The sequence below is a fragment of the Aptenodytes forsteri genome, unplaced genomic scaffold (assembly GCF_000699145.1).
Source record: "Aptenodytes forsteri isolate BGI_AS27 unplaced genomic scaffold, ASM69914v1 Scaffold137, whole genome shotgun sequence".
Taxonomy (NCBI): Eukaryota; Metazoa; Chordata; class Aves; order Sphenisciformes; family Spheniscidae; genus Aptenodytes; species Aptenodytes forsteri.
The window spans coordinates 6,171,882-6,194,878 of NW_008796221.1; the positions used below are offsets into that span (position 1 = coordinate 6,171,882).

Below are 22,997 nucleotides of genomic sequence, written 5' to 3' on the forward strand. Positions count from 1 at the left end.
ATTATGTCATACTCCATGATGTTAATTTAATTAACATTTTCTTGCAATTAACCTTTTTTTCCTTCAAATACTGCACATGAGAAGTATGCTATTACTGCATGAGTTTCAAGGCATTGCTAATTCTTAACATTAGCAAAACGTACATTGCTCCAGTTTCCCTGCGGGTGGGTTGTTTGTTTTTTTTTTCCTCCCCAGTACTTAAATAGCTAAACAAAATGTGCTAGGGGGACTTGTTTGCTTCACATGGAAACTCGTACTGACCTGAACTACAGAGTTCCCCGATTTCTGTACAAGAATCTGCAAATTAACTTTTAAGCCGGAGCTGATGGTATTTTTAGAAGTGGTTCTAACCCCGATGCCCGAATCTTTGCGGTGCTGTACATCCCCGTCTCGCTGACCGCGCAGCCTGCCCCGGCAGCAGCACGCCCCGCGCGGGGCCTGCCCGCCCGCCCTCCCGGCCTGCCCTGCCCGGAGGAGACCCGGGCGGCCGGGGTTGTGCCGGGCGGCTCGGGTTACTTGGAGGTGCCCGGTGGATCTTCAGGGGAGCACGCTTCTGAGTGCAGCACCAGCTACAGCCGGGATAAGCGCTGTTAGGACAAGCAGGAGTCTATTGCGGGAAAATTGCGCCTTGCAGTGCCGTTTGTCTGAAGCGTGCAGAGAGAGAGCTTTCAGAAATGTCCGTGGCAATCGGTACAACTAATTTCAAACTGAGAGCCTAGCGTCTTACTTGTTTTCAGGGTCCTTTCCACGACCATGAAAACCAATTGCCGTTACGACAGAAGTTCTTGTAACTAGTGCATAATAGGGCATTATTCAAATAATTTACTGCAAATAATGCCTTGTGCTTATTCGAAATGCATCTCCTTTGGCTCTGGAGTCCAATAACTAGCAAAGTAATGATGGTGTCTATACGAGTTTGTGTTGCTTGAGTTTAGTGTAATAATGGTAACACTGGAACAGACTACTAAATTCAAGTACTCCACATCGGCACTTTAATCTCAAAGCTACTGCAGTACTGTTTATAAATGAACTTTACTAAAAATCTACATTATTACTTTTTAGTAGGAAATCTGTTTCTGATACTACAAATTTACAGTTTAGTTAGAACTATAATAGAATCTATTAAGATTAATTTTAAAATTTGTGCAAAAGAATTTTTACAATAATAGCAACTATTTTTAAGCATTTTTATTTAAACTTTATTTTTGCTATTAGCTGAAATGTGTTCGGTGCGGAATCGAAATTGTATGAACTAACTGGATGAGCCTGAACAGTATGGAACAGTATAAATATTTTTTCTAATTAACCTTAGTTTGAAACTGCTGTTTTCCACATATATTACAGATATTTGTGATGCATTAAGAAAGTGGAGAAATTGCATCTTAATAAATGGAATTCTTTCACTGTGTGTGGCAAAAAGTAGAACCACCAATTCAGTGTAATCCATGGACACTGAAAGCATTTGAGTTTTGACCAACGGAATTTTTAAAGAATGTGTCACCATTTCTTTTCCTATGAAAGATGCATCAAGTTATACTGTTGACATTTTTTGCAGAATTCTTTCTTTAAATTGAAAACATAGTTTTAGCCACAGTGGTAAATTTTTCCTAGGATTGTGCATGTGTTTTCAGGGGGTTGTTTTTTCTAAGATACACATACATCTTTATTTAGACTTTCAAGAAAAATCTTGTGGCCCATAAGCAGTAGTGCATTTGAAAATTATCATATCATTCAGCATTTTATTTTTAAGCTTTAGATCTTTTTATGAAAGAGTGGCTCACTTATGCAAGATTTCACAAGAATCTGTAGCTGGTTCTAGAATTATAATATTTCCAATTCTAATTATGGGCTTGTTTTCTCATTCCACGTAAAATTACTGCAGTTTTAAGACTGCTGTTCTGTATAAATCTTGCATGTTAAGCTCTATGCAGCGCTTAAGTCTACAATACAGCTGGTTTTCTGTATTTGTCATCCTCAGAGCACATTTTGTCCTATCCATGTTTCAGTTCTATGTATTAATTTTGTTTCATTTCAAGCAAACTGTCAGTTTTCTAATAGATGCATCAGGCGATGACTGTATATCTAGTTCATTGTGAACAGTTGGTTTTTTTTAATTTTTATTTCAGCATGAAAAATAAATCCAGTTGAATTTAGATGTGAGAAATATTGAGCTGCACTCTACCTATTTGAACAATTTGCTTGATATTGTTCTTATGAAGATTAACATGACCAGATTTCACTGATCTTTTTCTCATTGATAATAATTTCATTTTTATGCTTTCATCGGAATTTAATTTTTACATTTAAGTAATTAATGTTTTTACACATGGATGAAATATGACAATGGTGGAAATCTACAGTTCACCAGTGAATTTAACTGCTTTTTGAATGAAAGCAGTTAAACCACTTCCATCATAATTCCATTGGTACCTGAAATATTTTTTGAAATGTTGTATTTTATTCTGTATGAACTGTACTCTGTGGAATCATTATTGGCTGATGTGACCAAGAGCGTAATCTAAAGGGATCAGAATAAACCCGCGGACTTGAGAGTATATCATCACATTTTAGCATTAAAAACAAAATTGAAAGTTTTGCAAGATAGTTTGGCTCTTCAGTGAAGGAAGATATCGTTTCTAAAAGACAAAATAAGCTTGCTTTTTTTTTCTGCTTCTTTCCTGTTTTGTGGACTTGTTTTCCTCTTTTTAATAGATGAATCTATATTCACTATTAAGAAAAATTCAATACTTTTCTATAATTTGGATTTCTGACAATGGCTCTTGCATTGAAACGTGATTTGCTACCTAGGTTTGGAATTAGGGAGTTGCAATGTAAGCATTTTGTAAAGTTTAATTAGTCATCTAAGGAGAAAAGAGATTCAGGAAAGTAATTTGTTGCAACAGTTCTGAAAACCTAATATAAATGTACTACTAATTCTTGCAAGTGTGTGCATATGTTGTCTGCATAATTCCAAGCCATGGGAGATGAGTGCTCAGTGCTTCGCTATGTTTGAGAAATTACCTAATGGGTCAGTAATTGGTTGGATTTTGTTTAGATTGTAAAGTGTGTGAAAGGCATTTATTGTGCCTTGTGCCTTGGAATGTTTATTTTATAGTACTTTAAACATATAAAGTTGACATATTTGTCTGAATTTTCAGTAACAGTATAGGTTAAATACAATTACTGACCACATCAATATTTTTTCTTTCGTAATGTCTGTCATCTGCATGAATGTATTTTGATAGTATTTGCCTATTGCAGGGTTTGAGAAACAAACCAAAGAAAACAGGACATGTGAAACCAGACCTCATAGATGTTGATCTTGTAAGAGGTAGGTCCTGAGCTAGAAAAAGCTGAATTTCTTAGTATAAAAATAACTGCTATCCTGTGTCTTGTAACAAGAGTGTATTAGTAAGTATTTAAAAATAAAAGCCCCAACAACCAACCCTATGTAACTCCTCTCTAAAGAAGACAAATAGGAAATATTGTTAAAAGATGACCTCTAGATTAACCTGAAGGCTTAAAAATTTGATTTAGATTTTGTTCTATAGATTTAGATTTTGTAAAAAAGAAACACGTGGATTGTCATGGATCAAAGTTTTGGAGTTACTAGTTCAGAAATCTCCTATTATCATGCATTCAGACTTCTTCCAAATCTTCTGACATCTAGAGGAAAAGTTATGTTGAAATTTCTGGAGAGCAAAAATTGTATAGGCCTTGAATATTTCTTGCCTGTTTTAAATAACAAAACAGCAACAGAAGGTCAGATGATAGGAGACTTTTCAAAAAGTCTTTATTTAGTCTTAATTTATTTTTAACTTTATTTAATTTCCCTCATGCCTCGTGAAGGCTAGGGAAAATATTATTTAGCATTTTTTTCCATGAGCCCAGCAGCCAGCATGGTCTCCTGAATCCATTCCAGGTAGTGCTCTTTGAATTCGGTCTAGAATTAACCAAAGCACCCTGCTGTGCTCTTGCCCTCAGAGATACACAGGCACCCTCACACCCAGAGCTGGCCGTCAGAGACCCGCTCACCCCCTTGCTCCCAGGCCACTTCACCCCTTCACCGGTTAGTCTGGCTTGATCTTCACTAGCACTTGCATGCTCACTCGCACACCTGCACTCGTTGACACACGGCCCTCCCCCCGACTCATGCTCTGATGTCTGACTCCTGGTGCTGGCACTCAGCCCCCCGTACGCATGGATGCACACAGAATAGACCGCCCTCCGCCCAGGAGAGAGTTAAAGGAATTTAATAAGAAGATAGTACAGACTGTGATGATCAGGCGCATGGCATGGCCAGACAAGCAGCGTACTGAGCAGCAGCTATTTACGCATGACCAGTCCTTTTTATCCCCTCACCCCTCAATTTCCCCGCACTTGTTTCTCCCCAAATCACCTAAACCCCTGCTTTCTCCCAGCCTTGGTTTCTTCCCCAAGCATCCCATAGTAAGTCCTGTGCAATCTGAGCTCCTTTTCCCCTGCATCCCGTAATGAGTCCCACACCCCTGGGCAGCAACCCCCTTTCGTCTGAAAGGTGATCTGGAGAGCTGCTCCCCATGGCTCGTGGTGATGGTGGTTTCACACCTGCACAGCGGGGGCTGATGGCTCTGCTGGGACAGCCCTGGGAGGGGCCTGGTCAAGGTGTTACTTCCTTGATTTGGATTCCCGCCTGCCCTTGTGCCTCTGTCCTGCTCTGGCCTTGTGGAGACGGGCCTTCCATGGACTGATGGCTCCAGTGATAAGTCTAGAAGAACCCCGACAGGGTATTATTTGGGCTCCCCCACCTGCCATTGTCTCTTTGAGCTCCTCTGCAGGTGTGCAGACAAGCTTTTATCACATCACCTAGCAATATAACTTTTTAAAAATGGGAATGTGAGAGAGAAACAAAATCAAATACCATTTGAACTTTAAAGAAACCGAACTGAAAATTAAATGCTTTTAGGAGTTAAGGAACAGCAGTAGACCACGTCAATATAGTGATATACATGAATAACTTAAATGACTGCTCTGCATGGATGTCTAAAGTCGGCATTAAAGTAGTTCCAGTACTGGCAGTGTTTTACCTGTGCCAGCACAGAGCTCACTAATGTCAGTTCTGCTTGTAAACAAGGTGGAGATGGCGTAGCAGCACACAGTAATTGCCCTTTCCAAGCAGTAACCTCGGCATAATTTAAGTCACACCCCCATTAAGTAAATGTTACACAGTTTTCTAGCTGCCAGAGAACTGGGAATTTGCAGGAAGTAAATTGTAAATAAAGTAAATTATTCTTTGGGTAGCTTCCCTGCTCCTGGGGCTAGTCCTCAGTTGGACAGATACTCCTCTGTACTTCTCAACCTTATTCCATTTTCCTGAATTACAAGGCTGGAGCAATTTACAGATGTTGATGTTTTAGATCCCTTTGCTGTGTTGGGAAAGGGCTCTGCTGTGCCTCCACGGGCATGTGGAGTTTTCATATGACTTCCTGTTGCTTCATATCAAGTTTCTGATACCTCAGTGAAACAGAACAATTTTCAATAATTTATTTTAAAATAATTTTGGCATAGTAAGAAATGGTAATGTTTTGTTATTCATACTTTCCAAAATCTAGGTATTTGTAGAAGTTCCTGATCATGGCAGTCAAGAGGGCACCAACCATTTTTGCAAATTTTGGATTGAGGAGATAGTGAAATGGTGGAAGTACAAAATTTATTCAAATAATTATGTTTAATAATTGCTCCTTTAAATAACTATCTTTACTCTGCTATTGAACAACTAAAGTTATTATTAGCCATAACAATGAAATATATCAAAATTTCTTTTCTTTTTTTAAAGGATCTGCTTTTGCTAAAGCAAAACCTGAAAGTCCTTGGACATCTCTGACCCGCAAAGGAATCGTGAGAGTTGTTTTCTTTCCATTCTTCTACAGGTGGTGGCTACAAGTGACATCGAGGGTCATCTTTTTCTGGCTGCTTGTTCTTTACCTTCTTCAAGGTAGAGTTGGATTACAGGATCAGCTTCAACCGAATGCCTTATTTTAACAATATGGAAGCTGCTGTATATTACTTGGTTCACTTTATGCTGTTAAGGTTCATTCTAATATTTCAGAAAAGCAGTCCCAAGCATGTGTCTTTTGGTTAACACTTCTTTTACATATATAAAGGGGGCATACTGAAAACTTAAGGATTTCCTCACAGGCTTTCTTCAGCATTTAGCACGCGTGTTAGTTTGTCATCTCGGTATATAATTTAGGTTTCCAGGACTATCTAATTTAGTTCAGAACTGAGCAAATATCAAAGAAACCTTTGGCTTAGGCAGTGTATTTTGTCTTGGGCTTTTGGTCTTTCTGGTACTTGTGCAGATCAAGAGCTCTGATCAAGAAACAAGCAAGGCCAAACATGCCAAGGTGCGTGCAGCTTGTGCAGCCTGGTAGGATGATCTGTTTGACCAGTTTCCAGTTGTCCTTCCATGTGTTATTTTCACGTCAGAGGCAGTGAATTTCTAGCTTATACTTTAGTCAGACCTCAGCCGTGCTCCTGAATTACTGGCAAATGGGGGGCTTTTATTGTCCTATGTGCTTCTGCTATTTTTTCCATTGCAATGGGGAGACTGTACATCTTAATTTTATATTTCCTAGATTATAGAAGGACTTTTGGGCAACTGTTAACAAACAGAAGGCAATTCAGTTTTCGGGAAGCTCAATCTCGAGTTCTAGTAATCTGACTTTGTGCTTCTCTTAATTGTATGTAATATATAAGAGGAAAATTAGAAAGGGAAGAATGTAATGTAGTGAGTCAGTATCTTAACAGTGTGAAAGTCACCAAAAGAATAAGTGTATCAGAAGCGTGTACAACAGAAATGGAACAGAAGGTTAATGAAAGTTGGGAGCAATTTAAGTACCCTGAGAAGCTAAATGACTGACAAGTTTTCCACTGAAATCCAATTAAAATACAATATTACTTTTTCAATTTTGCCATCTGTCCTTGCCAGTTGTGAATCACTGTATCATTTGGAAATTGTATTTAAAACAAGAAATGGAGTTTAAAAAAAAAAAAAGACTTCAGTGCCTCTTGTGTGATGATGTTAGCAGCTATAAAATGAATTTCACAGTGCCAGTGCCCCAAAACTTGAAATATTGACAAATATTCATGTGGTCTCCTGTCAAACTTCTCCTTATCCCCATTTCTGAGATAGGTTCTTAAGAAGTATTGTTGCGTACGTTAGCATTTGTGTATACTATGGTAAGTGATCCTGTAGTGTTAATAATTTTAATCTCATTTATAGTAATACAGGTAGTAAAATTCGTAAGTTATATGGTGGCTTATTCTGAGAACCCCATTATAGTAATTTTTTTATATTCCCATTCTTAAATTTATTTTAAAAGTACACCCACACTTAATTTGTGGAGCCTTCATAAGACTCTAAAAGCAGCAAAATAGTAAGACAATGCAGATTCTGAGTGCAAGCAAGTTTTTTAGGACATTAATTACAGAGCTATCTTGTAATTAACTTTTTTTCCCCTCCGATTTCTTGGGATCTATGATTTACTGAGGTTATGGTTGGAATGCATCACTTCCCTAATCCATATAGTCTGTAATGTGAAAAAATATTTCTGATATTTCTGAGGTTGTGAACTAACAAATACTGGAAAAGAATTAATAGTATTCCATATTACACTATAATCCAACTGTTTGAAACACTTGTCATTTAAATTGTGCTGAATTAACTACAGAGTTTTTGATGTTTTTTGAAATAAATTTAAAGACTTTAATTTCACTTACATGTACATTACAATTGACAATTTTTTTAAATTGGAAACTATTTAAAACAACCCCCCTCAAGCCTCTCCTTCTAGCACTTCTATATAAGTTTTGCTTGTATTTTACTCAGAAGGTGTGCTCAGTTATTAATTTTGTACAAAATCGGTAAGGCAGCACCAAAACATCAAGAATCTATTATGACAACGTAACAACAAAACACTTCAAATTCCAGTGGCTGTATTTCTGCCCTGAATCTGAATTTTTGTATTGTAGCTTGGACTTTCTGTCGTGATGACAGATTCTCACTGATACTGTTGTAAAATGGTCTGACTTTATTTTGTTTATATATGTTTAGTTAAATAATGGTAAGGAAGCACCAAAACATCAAGAATCTATTATGACAACGTAACAACAAAACACTTCAAATTCCAGTGGCTGTATTTCTGCCCTGAATCTGAATTTTTGTATTGTAGCTTGGACTTTCTGTCGTGATGACAGATTCTCACTGATACTGTTGTAAAATGGTCTGACTTTATTTTGTTTATATATGTTTAGTTAAATAAATTTATTTAATTATGAAGTATTTTCTATAGATTTATGAACTGCATTACTTGGAATTATTGCTTTGAAATTGATTAGCTTTAGCAGGATACTTGCTAGCATTTATGTAAGTCTACAGAAAAGAATTATTTCCTTGGCTGTAGACTTAAACTCCAGATTTTATTTGCATTGGTTTCCTTTAGTATAAAGTATGATTAGCAAAATGTGTGATAAGAGAACTATAGAGAAATGGGTTTTGTCCAAGGTCATGGAACAGGCTGATGAATTAAGGTAGAAGTAAAACCTTTTTCTTCTGACTCCTTATCCATTTAGTTTATAGCATTACCTCATTTTTACTTTAAAAAAGTTTCTATATTCTAATAGGAAAATGAAGTGTGAAATTACAGTGTGTATCTCTATTGTATATTTAAGTATGAAAAAGAAACTTTAATAGTATACAATTATTGTTTATTGTGGTGAGATACATATATGTATGTCTTTTTAAACTTGGTAATACAAATATTTCAAAGCTTTAAATGCTATAAAAATAAATGCTTGTTGGTCTTTGAAATGTACAGTTGCTTTCTTTGATACAGCTTTTTGCTCTGTGATATAATTTCATTTGTGTCTGTTTCACAAAATAAACCATTGTAATTTAGAAAAGTACAAGTCCAAATACTATAAATAAGTAAAGAAATAATTAAAAGTGGTGTGAGAATTTCTGTTCCAAGACCTAGCTGTTGGTAGGAGCAATTCTTGGATAATCTGAACTACAGTGTATTGACACACTGTGCAGAAAGAAGTTCTTGGATTTCCCTCCCATCCTACTGAAAAGATCAGTAGTAATGGTAACATTACATTAATGGTAAATGGTAACACTTTCCTAAATTTGTGTGAAACTTCATGGTGGGAATCTGCAATCTACAGATTTGTATCTGCTGGAAGAAGATGATTTCTTCTAGGTCACTCTGCTTTGTTAAATGTTTTTTAAGTAGCAGAAGAAATCTTGTAGTGAAGTTTGAAATTATTTTGTGGAGGCCTACTCCTGCAAATCATTTCACATGGATCTGTGGAGCTCTGTGTTCTCAGAAGTATGTGTTTATCTAAATTGCATGGTAGGAGTCAAAATTGGCTACTTATTTACGCTTTATACCTAATGAAGCTAATTGTATGTGTGAGAAACTCAGATAAGCTCATTTAGAATGAGGTAGTATTATCTGTACCTTTTACTATCTGTGCCTTTTTTGTTTATTTTTTAGTAAGTTGGGTTTCTGATTGATGCATACTGTCTTTCTGAGAAACCTCATATGGCAAAAACTTAGTCCACATATAGTAATAAAAGATACCCTATGTGTTCTATGTAAGAGTTCTGTGCTTTAATTTAGGAAAAAGACTGATGGGAAATTCGAAATAGATTACCACAATCAAAAATAATTCCATTGTTTTGTACATTCATCGTGTTTCTAATACTGGTTACCTTGCTAAAGATTATTTCATGAAAAACACGTCTAATCTCTTTTTAGTGGAAAACATTGCATCCAGGTATCTGCTGCATTAGGCGTGGCTTCATGTGATATATTTTAGGTGTTTGAATGTGGCACGTAAATTTGCATGTGGCTGTATTTTTTTCAATTAAGTTTAGTAGAGAACTGGTGAAAGCTGTTGAACTTGTACCATGTATTTCTTGTGCTAGGAGTAGGTCTAAATTATGGGACTTTCACTTCTTAGTGGTACCGGAACAAAACCAAGTTTTCATGGGATGTGTGGATGTTAGACACAGGGAATTATTCTGTTCTGTTTCTGAATTGTTTCTTGGAGTTTCTGCTTTTTTTTTCTTGATAGCTTCTCTCAGCTGAGTTACAGAACACAGCACTTCAAGCCATAGAGGCAGAGCAACAAGAACATACAATAAGCAGAGAAAAGAGGGGGATTGCCTCTTCTGTCTGCCCCATGCCTGTCAAATGTGTTTAGATTGACCTGAAGCCTGTAAAGACACTTCTGAGTTGTAGAAGTGGTTGGGCTCTGGGTACAGGAGCAAGAAGAGCTGCGTGGGTGTTGGCTATATATGAAAAGCTGGTTACAGGGTTAGAAAATTAACAGTTAACTGTGGAATTTGAAGCTGCCCCTTTTCCAATCACAAGTCCTGGTTGGAGTCCTGGTCACTTCAGCTGGACTACCTCATAGTTTACATGGTTTGTCTTTGATCTTTCCTCATTACCAGAAAATTGGTAATCTGTTGGTCCTTACAGTGTTGAAATATATGGTTTTCCAGAATCACAGGCTAGTTGAGGTTGGCAGGGACCTCTGAAGATCGTCTAGTCTGAACCCCTGCTCAAAGCAGGGTCAGCTAGAACAGGTTGCTCAGGGACATGTCCAGTCAGGGTTTGAATATCTCCAAGGATGGAGAGACTTCAGCCTGTCTGGACAACCTGCTCCTGGTTTGATGAGTCCTACACTCACTTAACTTGTTAGATTGTGCCACATCATTATAAGTGATACAAAATTAAGTTTATTTGGGCTGCTTTAAGGATGACATTTGCTTTTTGTTTTTTGTCTCCTACTGAAGTTTCAGCTTAATTTAAAGTTGTTTCGTGACAGATCTAGCTTTCCAAATGCTTTTTTTCCCCCCTTTACTTCATTCTGCCGCCTTTTTTTGAGCAACAGCTGTAATATCACAAGTGTAAAAGAAGAGATGGATATTAAGACAGTAGGCAACTGTTTAAATCTTTATTACTGCCTATTTCATTGCATTTATAATTCCTTCCTCTCAGAATTGCATGGGTTGGTTTAAAATGCAGGTAAAGGACTACAGCTGACTGTTTATCTTTTTAACAAAAGCCATGTAACGAGTTGGCCATTTCAGACATTTCAAATATTGAACTCAACTTCGTTTTCCTTCTTTTCCAGTTGCTGCTGTAGTGTTATTCTGTACAGCCCAAAGCCCACATAATATACCTCTGACTGAAGTAATTGGGCCAATATGGCTAATGTTGCTACTTGGAACTGTGCATTGTCAGATTGTTTCAACACGAACTCCTAAGCCACCTCCCAGCACAGGGGGTAAAAGAAGAAGGTATAGTCTATGTTAAAGTACTTATCATTTAGGATTGTCAAACCATTCTAAAGAACGTGCATGAAAAAAATGTAGGGCTTTACAGTCTCTGCTTTGCAAGAGAGGAGAAATCGGTGCTCTGTTTTTTATCTGAAACTTAAAAATGGGTGCTTAATTGGTGCTTTTTAACTTTTATGCATTGACTAATTTATGCATTGTTTTATTTGAATTATAATGCATTGAATCTGACATTTTGCCTCAGAACAGTTTGTATCTGAATAGTGGTAAAGTGACAGTATTACTGCAAATTTGTTTTAGAACTCTGTGCAATACTGACTAGTGATCTCTGTGGGAAACATACATTAAAGGAGATGCTATTGGAAGCGTAGAACTTAAGTCTTCCAGCACTTCACTGAGTATGGTTTGCTACAGTGAATTGTCCCATTAAAATGGGAAAACCTGCAGTAGTGAATTTTGCAGGTCTAAGCCTCTGATGAGATGAAATGTATTTTGGGTTTAAGTGTTGTTATAATGAATAAGTGTTATGCTTAGTTTTATTAAATGGAGTTTATTAAGTTGACGTGATAAAGCTTTAGCAAAATATTTTGAAATCTTGCTTGGTTTTGCATGCTTAAACTGCTCAACACGTTATAGAACTAGTAGATTGCACTTATAAAGCTACCTTCCAATTTTAATCTCTTCTGATGAAGGAAATTAAGGAAAGCAGCACATTTGGAAGTACATAGGGAAGGAGATGGCTCTAGTACCACAGATAACACACAGGAGGGAACAGTGCAGAGCTACGGTACAAGCACCCCTTGCAGTATTGGCGCTGTCTTCAGAGATATCTGGCATGCTGCTTTCTTTTTATCAGGGTTTGTATTTATTCAAGGTTACATATGTGTTAGAGATGCACTATCCCTTTTCTAAATAAGTAAACATTGATGTAATGTTTAAACTTTTGTTGATCTAGTTTTTGTTCTTAATGGTAAACTCATCTCAGTATTTGAACATGTACTAATGTGTTGTTTCTTGCCTTTTGCAAATGCTGATGCAATAATTTTTAAAAGATACTGAATTAACTTTTCGTTAAATTATATTTTGATGTAGGAGTACTCTGTATGGGCTATCAGGAACGAACCAACTCAGTTTCTCAATTTTAATCCAATGAGAAATTTCAGCTCTTTAATTTTACTGTCTTACACTAGCTGCTTATCATTCTGAGAGAATGCTTATTGAACTCTATCACTGTCATCAAATCACATACTTTTTCGAAAGGAAAAGCCTTCAGGATTCAAATAGGCATAGCGTTTAGTTTATAAATAAACATCTAATGATTGGAGGACACACCTAATCCTGTTACATTCCAGAGCTGTTGTGCAAATGATCGATCTGCTAATGCAGTGCTCTGGGCAATTAAAAAGTTTTTTAAAAAAACATTCTGTAGCAGTCTGTGTTCAAGGCATGCTATACACGCAGCATTGTGGGTGCTATATATCAGCATTTATTAACGAGAAAATATGCTCATAAAATAGTATGAAATTGAGAAAAGGGATACTGCAAGTTATTACACTGATGTTCTGTTGTGCATGCTGCATCTTAAATATGGCAACACTAACATGTCTGTCATACTTGTGATATGTGCTGGTAAAGCTTATCTTATGTTACATTCTGGGAATATCCAGTTGAAACTCTGGAGAATTTTAAAAACTGTTTAAAAAATATTGCGAGAGGAGAGTTCATTTGACTTTTTCCTGTGTAGATTAAGCTAGCTTTGGCAAACTATGAGTCATAGTAATAGACACCACTGCTGTTCTTTGGGTCTGTATGCATTACTTTCTGGTATGTTTGGAGTGTAATCTTGTAAACTTTTGAATGTTTTCCATTCATTGAAGATGCTGATCTGCAATAAGAAGGGGAGTGTTGGAAGATTCATTTTTTTCCTTACCTTCCCTCATATTAGGCTCAGTGTTTTCAGTTGAGAAGGGCTGTGTAGGACTTGCTCTAAGGACTTGTTTAAACCATTTAGTGAGAGGTAGTGTGTATATTTATAGATGTAAAGCCTCAATGATGACTACTTAGTAGTATCTTCAAAGGATAAAGAGCACAGAGTGACTGAGAATGCTGTAAGTAGCCCTTAGTCATTTGTTACCTCTTCAGTTGCAGAGGCACAGTTGTTTGTATGTCTGGAGCCATACAAACCGTATCAGGAACTTGTCCAGCTGAAAAATAACCTTTTTTCCCAGGAGATCATGCAGATCAGTTTCTTCATGTAATTTTTTTTTGTGGTAATGCAAACAATTTTGTCAGCATAGTGGGATGGCAGAGTGGGGCTGGGAATGAGTAAGCAGGAGCGCAGTGTGGAGTACATTGACTACTTTACTTGGTGAAGTTGCCAAAGAAAATCTTATGAAACCTCAGTGCAGGGAAGCTGTACAGGGACATCTGTCCTGTTTCTTAAGACATATTTTGAAGCTCTTTAGATAAGCACATTAGAATGTCTCATTAGTGTTTATTTACAGCAGTTTTTCACATATATTAAGCTTTGAGATACCATTTTCTGGAGTTTTAAATATAGGTCTTAAACACATGGTTGCAAAATTAACTTCAGAAATTATGTTCATTGCTTTAAGGCAGGACCCTGTGTAACTAGACCATTTGCCTACACTCAGGTCACTGGTAATCTGGAACTGTGTATTCAATAAATATCCTTTTGAATGGCAGAACTCAGTCTGACTAATAAAATATAATTCTAAACTTTAATCCAGCACAGGAGCAATTTAGAAAATACTAATTATTAGTTTCACTGGAAAGGAGGACAATATCCAAATAGGTGATTTATTCAGAATGTAGTACTGATTTGGGACTTTACTCTCTGTGTGTGTCCTTACTCCAATTATGGGAATCTTACAATTGTAACTTCTTTAAAAGTTTTGCAGCATGAACAGGGAGGAGAGGGGTTTTTTTTGACCAACCCCAATGAAAATACATGGGAACAGAATACTTGACAGTGAAAATCTACAGTCTTCCAGAAACTTGATTTACATCTTCCTTAATAGTTTCTCTAGCTAATGCATGAATAGGACTGAAAGTCATTCTTGACTTAGCTTTTGAATATGTTCAAGCTTTTTAAGACCTTGGATTTAGTCATGGTGTTGTCCTGTCTTGCTCTCAAATACTTTTAATTCTAGTGTGAAATTTTAAAAGTTGATTAATGAGAGAGAGATATTAATTCTAGGAAACTATACATTCTATCTAGGGAAGTATTGTTCATGTTTGTTATTGTTGTTTTTTCTTTTAACACAGTGTAGTGCACAAAAGCCTAACTTTAAGCCCAAATTTATGCTTTTCTGGCTTGAGGCTTACACTTAAATTTAGGGATTCTTACAAAAAAACCTTTGATTTCTACGTTAGAAACAAATGAAGGACTTCAGTCAAGTTACCTGTTTTTCAAAATGAGCCTTAGTTGATATCAGACTAGTATTTATCTTGCAGTTTTAGCACTTAAACATTGCTTGAGTAGCGAAGTCCTATCTGAACAAATTATACATACATACATACGTTCTTTTTTTTCTCTTATCTATTCCTAGTCAACTGTTTCAGGCTACTTCTTCCTAGTAGCTTTCAAGTTTCATGTGAAATGTATAAAAATTTCTCAAAGCAAACTTGGAAGAGTTGTCCTGTTGCTCCATTCGTACAGCTTAGTAACTTGTGGAGTAAGTCTCTCTGACTGGATGTGTGTGTGTACGTATGTGGTGAGAACTGCATTCCCTTTTGCACTGTTAAAAAGAAATTTTTAAAAAGTGCCAAAAGCATATTTAATGCATTAAAAATTGGCCTCTCTGCGTTTCTGCTTATTGCAGATAATTTAATATTAGTGCTACTTCTTTAGTGCTCACAACTGAGCTTACTGAAACTTACTATTTTACAGTGAGTTGCCACTGACTGAAAGGCTGATACTTGCTTTATTCTGGAAGTGGAACAGCAAATTTTCCCATTAAATAATAAGCTAAGCTTTCTCTTTCTTCAGTTATCTTCATTAACTTACTTAAACGATGACATTATGAAATGGCACAGAAATATAGTTCTAACGTTTACTGTTGATAGTTTGACCTTTTTGTCCAAAGCCTCAATAATGTTTTAGATGATCTTCTTAATGGACCTGGAAAATTAAAACTCTGTATATGAGCTAGCACATCAGTAATCTGCAAACAGGAGTCTTACTAACTGCTTCTCCACCACAAAACACATGCTAAAGCATCTTGCTGTCTCTTTACCTTTGTAAGCTTATAATAAAAATTAATCCATGCAAAGATATAACAACTACAGGAAGTGTTTCTGCTGGTTTTGTACTCATTTAGAAATAAAGTTGACTGAGAATTTTGGGAATAGGTGAGGGAATAGTAGGTGAGTTCTATAGCTTCCTACAAGAGAAGTTGAGCAGTAGTTACTTTGGTTTAAAAAAAAATATAAATGCTGTTAGCTTTTTTCCAGGAAGGGGTGAGGGAAGGTGGAATGAGATTAAAGATGGGAAAGGAGGATGAAACACCTTAGTAACATTGTCTCTTCTCTTCATTATTTCGTCTGCATTCCAATAGGTGAATTGTTCCTTTTTGGGTTTTTCCATTTTATCCAGCTCTCTCTAGCCATTTTTTGTGTTCAGGTCTCCCCTGTGTATGTGGAATACCTTATCTTGGGAGGAATGTGAGGCGACTATCCCGATTCTCCCAATTCGTTCGATGTACATATGAAAGAGGAATTTAATCTTCTTCTGTGTAATCCAAGCTCTCACTGAATGCCTCACTCCTTAAAGAGAAAGGCAATGCATATTCCCTTGTAGGAACACAAGATCAATTGAACAGGTTCTTGATAGTTTCATGACCTATGTCCAGTGTTCTACTTTTAATAAAAATAAAAAAATCTGGAAACTTGATTTATAACACTTTTTTAAAGTGTTCTGGGAATCTAACAAACAAAATCTAATAAATACAAAATATTAATTGCTTTTCTGATTTTTTTCCCATGTAATTTACTTTAAGAATACAGAAGCTTAAGTGAAGACTTAAAGTAGTCTCTTCCGATGAGGTAGCAAGCTGCTGTTCCTTTTCATTCCTTCATTGACTGCACTTCCTAATTTGGAAGTGTAATCATCCAAACGTTTGCTTTGAGAAAGCCTTTTTCTGATGTTAGATATTCTTGCTGCTACATCTGTTGACTAGATAAGGGCCTTGATGTCTGAGAATGTTATGGAAGACTATTAATCAATATTAGTAGTCTTAAGAGTAATAATACTGAAGCATAATTAATAAACTTATTTTGTGATTTGAAAACAGGCTTAATTAGTGTATTTGTAAGATATATTGAAATATGTTGCCAAGGTGTTACTGGATAATACGGAAAAGGGTAAATCACCTTCTGTTTAGTAGAGTTGTCAATAAGCAGGGTGTATTTAAAACAACAACAAAAACCATCTGTGTACAGAGTACTAAATGACATGTTTGTTTGCAGCTTCAGGAAATGGCATACTTGCTTTGAATTAATAACACTTAAACTTTGAGCACATCTCTCTCTTTGTTAAGATAGAGAAGTTTCTCATTTACATTTGAGGCCTCTGGTTCTTCTATTGCCAAAGTTGCTGTGAAGTTTTAGTTTTAAACCATAGGTTTCCTTTTCTCTTCAGTAGCTAATGATATCATTTTCTTTCAGACACCGACAGTTTCTTTTGTAACAATTTTAGGAAAGGATAATGGTATTATTTAGAAGATGAAATAGTTACAAATATTGCATCAAATGTTAATATTATTAACAAATAATAATGTTGTGGTCATCTTAGTAGTAAAACTAAAATGTGGGTTGAGAAGGATAAGCAGGATTTAGACTGGAGGAAAAAATTGAGAGAATCATTAATTTAATACATATATTTGTTTCAAATATAGATCTAAGAAAGCAAAAAACTCAATAGATAAATCCACTGAGACTGATAATGGCTACGTGTCCCTTGATGGGAAAAAGACAGGTAAAAGCGGTGAAGAATGTATGCAGGCCCATGAACGTCGATGTGAAGTGATTAAGCCAGAAGAGTCAGGGTGGAGCACTGCAACAGTGAGAGATGCCTTCAACAACCACAGTCATCACAAAGTAAGTGTGTTTTGTTGCTTTCAAAGCAGGATTATTTATTTGAGAAATTATACGTGAGGTGTATTTTTATGATGCTTTTGATGCGTTCTTACCTACTTTATCCTTAAAAATTGTTTTTAGAATGAAATTAGGCTTAGTGGCCTGTGGCCAAAAATTATGTTAAGTCTTCTTATTTCATCCTTGTATTCCTAGCCTTTCCTTTTTCTCGTGGGAAGATCCTTACTGACATCTAAACATTCTTTGCTATTCTGTATTTCAGTGCAAAAATTTGTGTGCTGTCTTTTATCTGTGGGTTTTTCCAGATAAGCTAAACACACCGTACCTTTTCCTGCCTCTTTGATACTCTGGGCACAGGTCTGTCTCTATGCTAAAATGGAACAAATTTTGGATTACAGACAATTTGTAATTTTGAGGTCATTCTGAGCATTTGCTTGTGAATCATCTTCCTTTTCCTTGTACAGAGACCAATCAAAAAAAAAAAAAAGATGAGGAAAGCACGATTTCCTTCTCAATGAAGTAGGCAGGATTCTGTAGTGAGGAATAGGGATGAGATGGAAGCATAGGAAGTGGTCATGAAAGAAAGCAGAACTTTTAATTTGGCTGGGTCTGATTATCTCCTGAATATCCTATTTTCATCTTACTGTTCTATGGAATAGCTTTTCCAAAACATTTTTCCTGGCTCTCTTATAATTGGCATTTGAACATACGTTGACTGCCATTACAGCTTTTATACTTGACTCTGTCTCACTAGTATTTACCATCAGTGATCGATCATAGCAAGGGTTTTTCCATGATAATAACAAAGGGAAAGGTTATTCTACTGGAAGTCTACAAGTACGCATTTTTATAAAGGAAAGGCATTCTTTGTGGATTTCATAGCCAAATTATTTAACAACCCCTTAAAGATCCATATGATTACATCAGAATGAAGGTGATGAAGATTCATCTCAGGGCAAAAACTTCACTCTGTTGCTTTGCAGGAGGTGCTTTCTCAGCAGTGATAGCAACTGAGGTTCAGTTGTCTTTATCAATTCCAAGCATTTTGCATTCTTGATGAAATTCAACAAATCAAAGATCTTTAAGAAAAAGTAATTTTAAAGAGTTTTAGGTTTCTTTGATAGAATGGATGAGATGTTGTCCATGTTTAGCTTGCTCGGTGAGTACGCACCCACACTAAAAAGAAGTTGGCAGAGGCTAGCATAGGCTCCTCTCTTCTCTCCTTCTTCTCGTCTCTTCCTCCAAAAACTATCAATGCATTTTGGTGCCACTGCAAAAGGTAGTAGATAAGACACCCCTGACTGTTCTGCCTGTCCCTCTTTCTCTGTGCAACTCAGCTGTTAAAAATGTGAAATGACCTGACCTTCAAGCATCTCAGAAAACAGAGTTCATCATGGAAGAGAGAATGATGTCTGAGTTGCAGGGGGGTAAAAGGTTTTGTTGTATTCATAGAGAATAGCTTCACTATTTTTGTCCTTTTAGTATTTCATTGATGACAGGAAGACTCCAAAGGAAACTTTACAGGGTCCTATCTGGTGATCTCATAACAAATGAGAATATGCAAAAAAAGTTTTTGACAGCTGAATGATCCTTTGCTCCCCTTTTTTCTTTCTGTTACCGTAAGGGCTACTTTAACTTTAGTTTAAAATCAGGGAAATGGAAAGTGGAATAAATTAATGATCTGAGTATTCTACATGCAACCTGTAGCACTTTATTGTTGGAAGAAGAGGTAAATGTTGACTTTGTACTGTATGTGTTGATAATTCAATGTTATAGTGTCTGCTATCACAATTTTGATGGTTTTTGTTTTGGTTTTGTTTTTTTTCTCAAATCTGGATATATTCCCTCTAAGCCTTTCTTGGTAGACAAAATCACATTTAAAATAAGAATGTCAGAATTGTTCTTCAGTATAATATGAACTAGCCCTTCATCTGAGAAATGTTTATTTTGATACTACAATTTCTATTTTGTAATTCCTGCTGTATCACTTAATTTTGACAATTGGAAATGCATTAATATCTGATTTAACTGAGCATAGATAATAATGTTGCAGAAAGAAATTTGATTTCAGTAGTTGAAAACAAGACCCAGTAAGTATGAGTGTACGTCTTACTGTATTTCTTGCACTAGGATACTCACAGGACTGTGGCAAATTTATCAGATGAAGTTTCTAGTGAGGAGGGGCCTGAAACTGGGTATTCTTTACGTCGCAATGTAGAACGCACTTCTAGTGATTGTACACTTCGAAACAGGAAATCTCACCATTATAAGAAACACTATCCTCTGGAGGTATGTTCTTTTTCATTGCTGCTTTTCTGCAAATTGTTAAAACCTTTTGATTTCTTACTGAATAGATATATTTTCCTCAAACCTTTTTTCTCCTGTATTGGATTTTAGGAGTCTGTTAATTGGAAGTCATGCTAGTGGGGGACAGGGATTTTTTTTTTTTTAATGACAGTGTTATGAAATTAAGAGGGTTTTATTTAGTTGGTTTGAGCTTCATCCTATTTTTCAATTTGTTGTAAGGAGCCTAAAATATATTCTATAGACCTTGCATCAGTTTATGGCCAACTCTCTTGCTGTCTTTTGACACCAGTTATCTCCTCTGGAAACTTGATTTGTTACAGAAAGAGTAGTAATTGGCAACATGCAAATTTTCATCATGCTAGTGCTGCTGTTTCTCTCCATTTAGTTAGTATTTTGCATTCACTAGCCTTCTTGTGGAGAAGTCTCATTGACTCTACCTCTGAGTTTTCATTCCCTCTTATTTATTGAAACAATCATTTCAAATATTGTCATGAAATCTCAACAAAGTTGTTAATACATAAAAATACTGAAATTTTAAGAGACTTGATGACATCATAGCTTAGGAGAGGGGAATTAATAGAATCCATATTAGCAGAGTCCTTAATCATAAGGACTCAGACATTGAAAGAGAAAGGGACATGTTGTCCTGTTTTTATTTATAATTTTAAAGAAATTATGCTCGTTTTTGCTAATGGTATGCAACTTGACAGATACATGGAACCTTTTTTTTTAAAGGCTGTATTGCCTTTTTTTTCCACTAGGACTGAGGAAAGAGTGTTAAGAGTAATTTCAGCTCTGACAGAAGTCCACTTACAGATGGGTTTAATAGGCAGAGCCTCATGAATAAGCTTTCTACTTGATATAAGAAACGTCTCCTTAGAAGGGTTCAAGATATTGCTTCTCTGATAACAATTGCAAAGCCTTGAAGTTGATGCTTTGCATAAAAACATTATTAGATAATCTTCTCTTGTATTCTTTCATTTATTTCTCACAGACTTTGGTTAAAAAGATCCAGAAGGCTAATTGATTTGAGTGTTTAATGCCTTATGCATGTTTGGTTTAGGATAACTGAACAGGTCAATACTTGGAACTGTTTGTTTCATATTACAAAGATGCCTCTAGACTGTATACTTGTGCAGCTGGTAGCGCTTGAAAAGAGGAAGCAGAATGACATGATTACAGTCAATTTTTTTTCAGCTTAAATTTATTTTTCTCTTGCACAGAGAGCTTCAGAGCTAGGGAAGACTGTGTAGATATCTTCAGAAACTGAGGAGACTAAATTTGCTCCATGTGTAGCTTTGGCAGTAATGTTTTACACTTGTTCCCCGTTTACTTATCTGACTGATGCCATGAAAGAGGAAGCCTTTCTTTGTTGTTACCAACTCGCCTCCCCCGCACGATTACAAAGGAAATGAAACAATAGTTTTCAAATCTGTGAAAGCTTGCTTTGTATTTTAAAAAAAATAAATAAATTAGTGAAGTCAGTGGATATACTCTCAACTTCTGTCCTACATTTTCTTTTATCTTCATGTTTACTTGTCAACTTAATTGTTGTTTGAGCAAGCTTTTTTTAATGTTCTTACTTTATTAACTTCAGGACTCAATCGTACCCAGTAGCGACTGCCTTCTATAAATAATATATTTATTTTTTTAAGGGAAAAAAAAATAGTTCAGACTCTTTCTGCATTGATGTTATCCCTCACTTTGTGAAAGAAGGGGAAAGCATTCAGACCAAATTTTTTCTAAATATTTCTTTACAAAATTGCTTACATAAAATACATTAAGCATGATGTTCAGGAAGAACAAAGAACATTTCTTCAGATAGTAAAGCATTACAAATCATGTTAAATTAGTAGGTCTGCTGAAACATTACTTGATTATTTTTTTCAGTGTAAAAAATTGTGTATATTCTCGAGAGAAACTAGTAGAAATAAATAAATTTTCTGTTAAGAGGGAATGGAAATTGCCAGAGGATGGTGATGAGTAGGATGGTACTGCTTTTAAGACTACCTACTTGTCTTGCAGGAAATGGATTCTGCTTACTCTAGAAAGTAGTTTAAAGCTCTGCTTGCTTGTTCTGAAGACAACATTAGATTGTTTCATACGTATCCATGGGGAGATTTCAATGTCCCAAACTTAATATTTTTCTTTTTTTATCTAAGATATAGGTAAAATTTGAACATAATAAGGCATGCTTCTTTCTCAAGTACAGTTTGTTTAAAATAATTAAAATTTTATGTATGACTGTAGATTACACATATACCTAGCATTAGCTATGTATACTCTTGCTTATTTTTCCTCTCTACACCTGATGCATAACTGTCTTCAAACAAGCTCACTCTCTCTTTGTCTTTGAGAAGGTATGTTAGTAGTAACAACGGGGGAATGTGATTTGTAGGGGACTTTGAGAGTCAATTCCTCTTTTATTACAGGCTTTTACATTTAGAAATGTACTTCTGAAACATATCAAGCTTTATTTTAAAACTAGTTAAATTGTGTCCACACTGCTTGCTTGAAAGGCTATTTGAGTGCCTCAGGTCTTGGATGACTAGAAATATCCGTCCCTTCTTCCTCCAGGGTCTTGCCCTTTCTAGAGAAAGAATTCCTTAGTGCATGGCAAAGTTAATAAGTAGCTGAAGTACTTCAGCTCAAACAACTAGAGTCAGAAAATCAAAATTTCAAATTAATTTAAAAAGCTTTGTGAATGATGCTTTTTTTAGTCCGAGTCACATTTCTGTATTACAATTTCAGTCTGGTGTATATGGCTTCAAGCCTCGCTTGTGTCTTTTACATTTTCACTAAAATAATGAAGCTGTAAAGCGTTTTAAAAGCGGCTTAATCTATAGCTTATAAAAATCAGAAGTTCGAGACATAGTTGGAGTCTCTGGCTTGATGATTGCTGTTAAAGTCTAAATTAACGAGTTTAAAAATCTGTAAAATAGTTATTTCCTTTTAATAGTTAAAATGATTTGATTCTTCATTATGTGACCCCCTCCCCAACAAAACAGGGACCATGGACTGTTACTTGTTTGTACAGTGTCTAAAAATGTGCAACCTCTTAGACACTCCTTCAATAAACATGTAATTCTTTCTGATGAGAAAGATAATGGATTGGAACATAAAAACCAAATAAGTGTGGATTCACTAATTTGAAGTTTATAAGCCTTCTGTCAGGAAATGATGTAGAATAAAAAAAGCTGCATTAATTCCAATGCATATTTTA

At 35.9% G+C, this 22,997-nt stretch overlaps 1 protein-coding gene across 5 annotated transcripts in view; it reads left to right on the forward strand.

Annotated features, from left to right (window-relative positions):
• Positions 1-22,997, forward strand: part of PHTF2 (putative homeodomain transcription factor 2) — a 70,825-nt gene that overhangs the window by 28,559 nt on the left and 19,269 nt on the right. For 4 of the 5 annotated variants that reach the window (XM_019474591.1, XM_019474594.1, XM_019474592.1 and 1 more), the window contains 6 exons: positions 3,262-3,331; positions 5,816-5,974; positions 11,188-11,353; positions 12,043-12,207; positions 17,269-17,470; positions 19,598-19,756. In XM_019474591.1, the coding sequence (XP_019330136.1) occupies positions 3,262-3,331; positions 5,816-5,974; positions 11,188-11,353; positions 12,043-12,207; positions 17,269-17,470; positions 19,598-19,756 (921 nt within the window). The remainder of the gene's footprint in view (positions 1-3,261; positions 3,332-5,815; positions 5,975-11,187; positions 11,354-12,042; positions 12,208-17,268; positions 17,471-19,597; positions 19,757-22,997) is intronic. The other variant, XM_019474595.1, reaches the window with a different exon arrangement.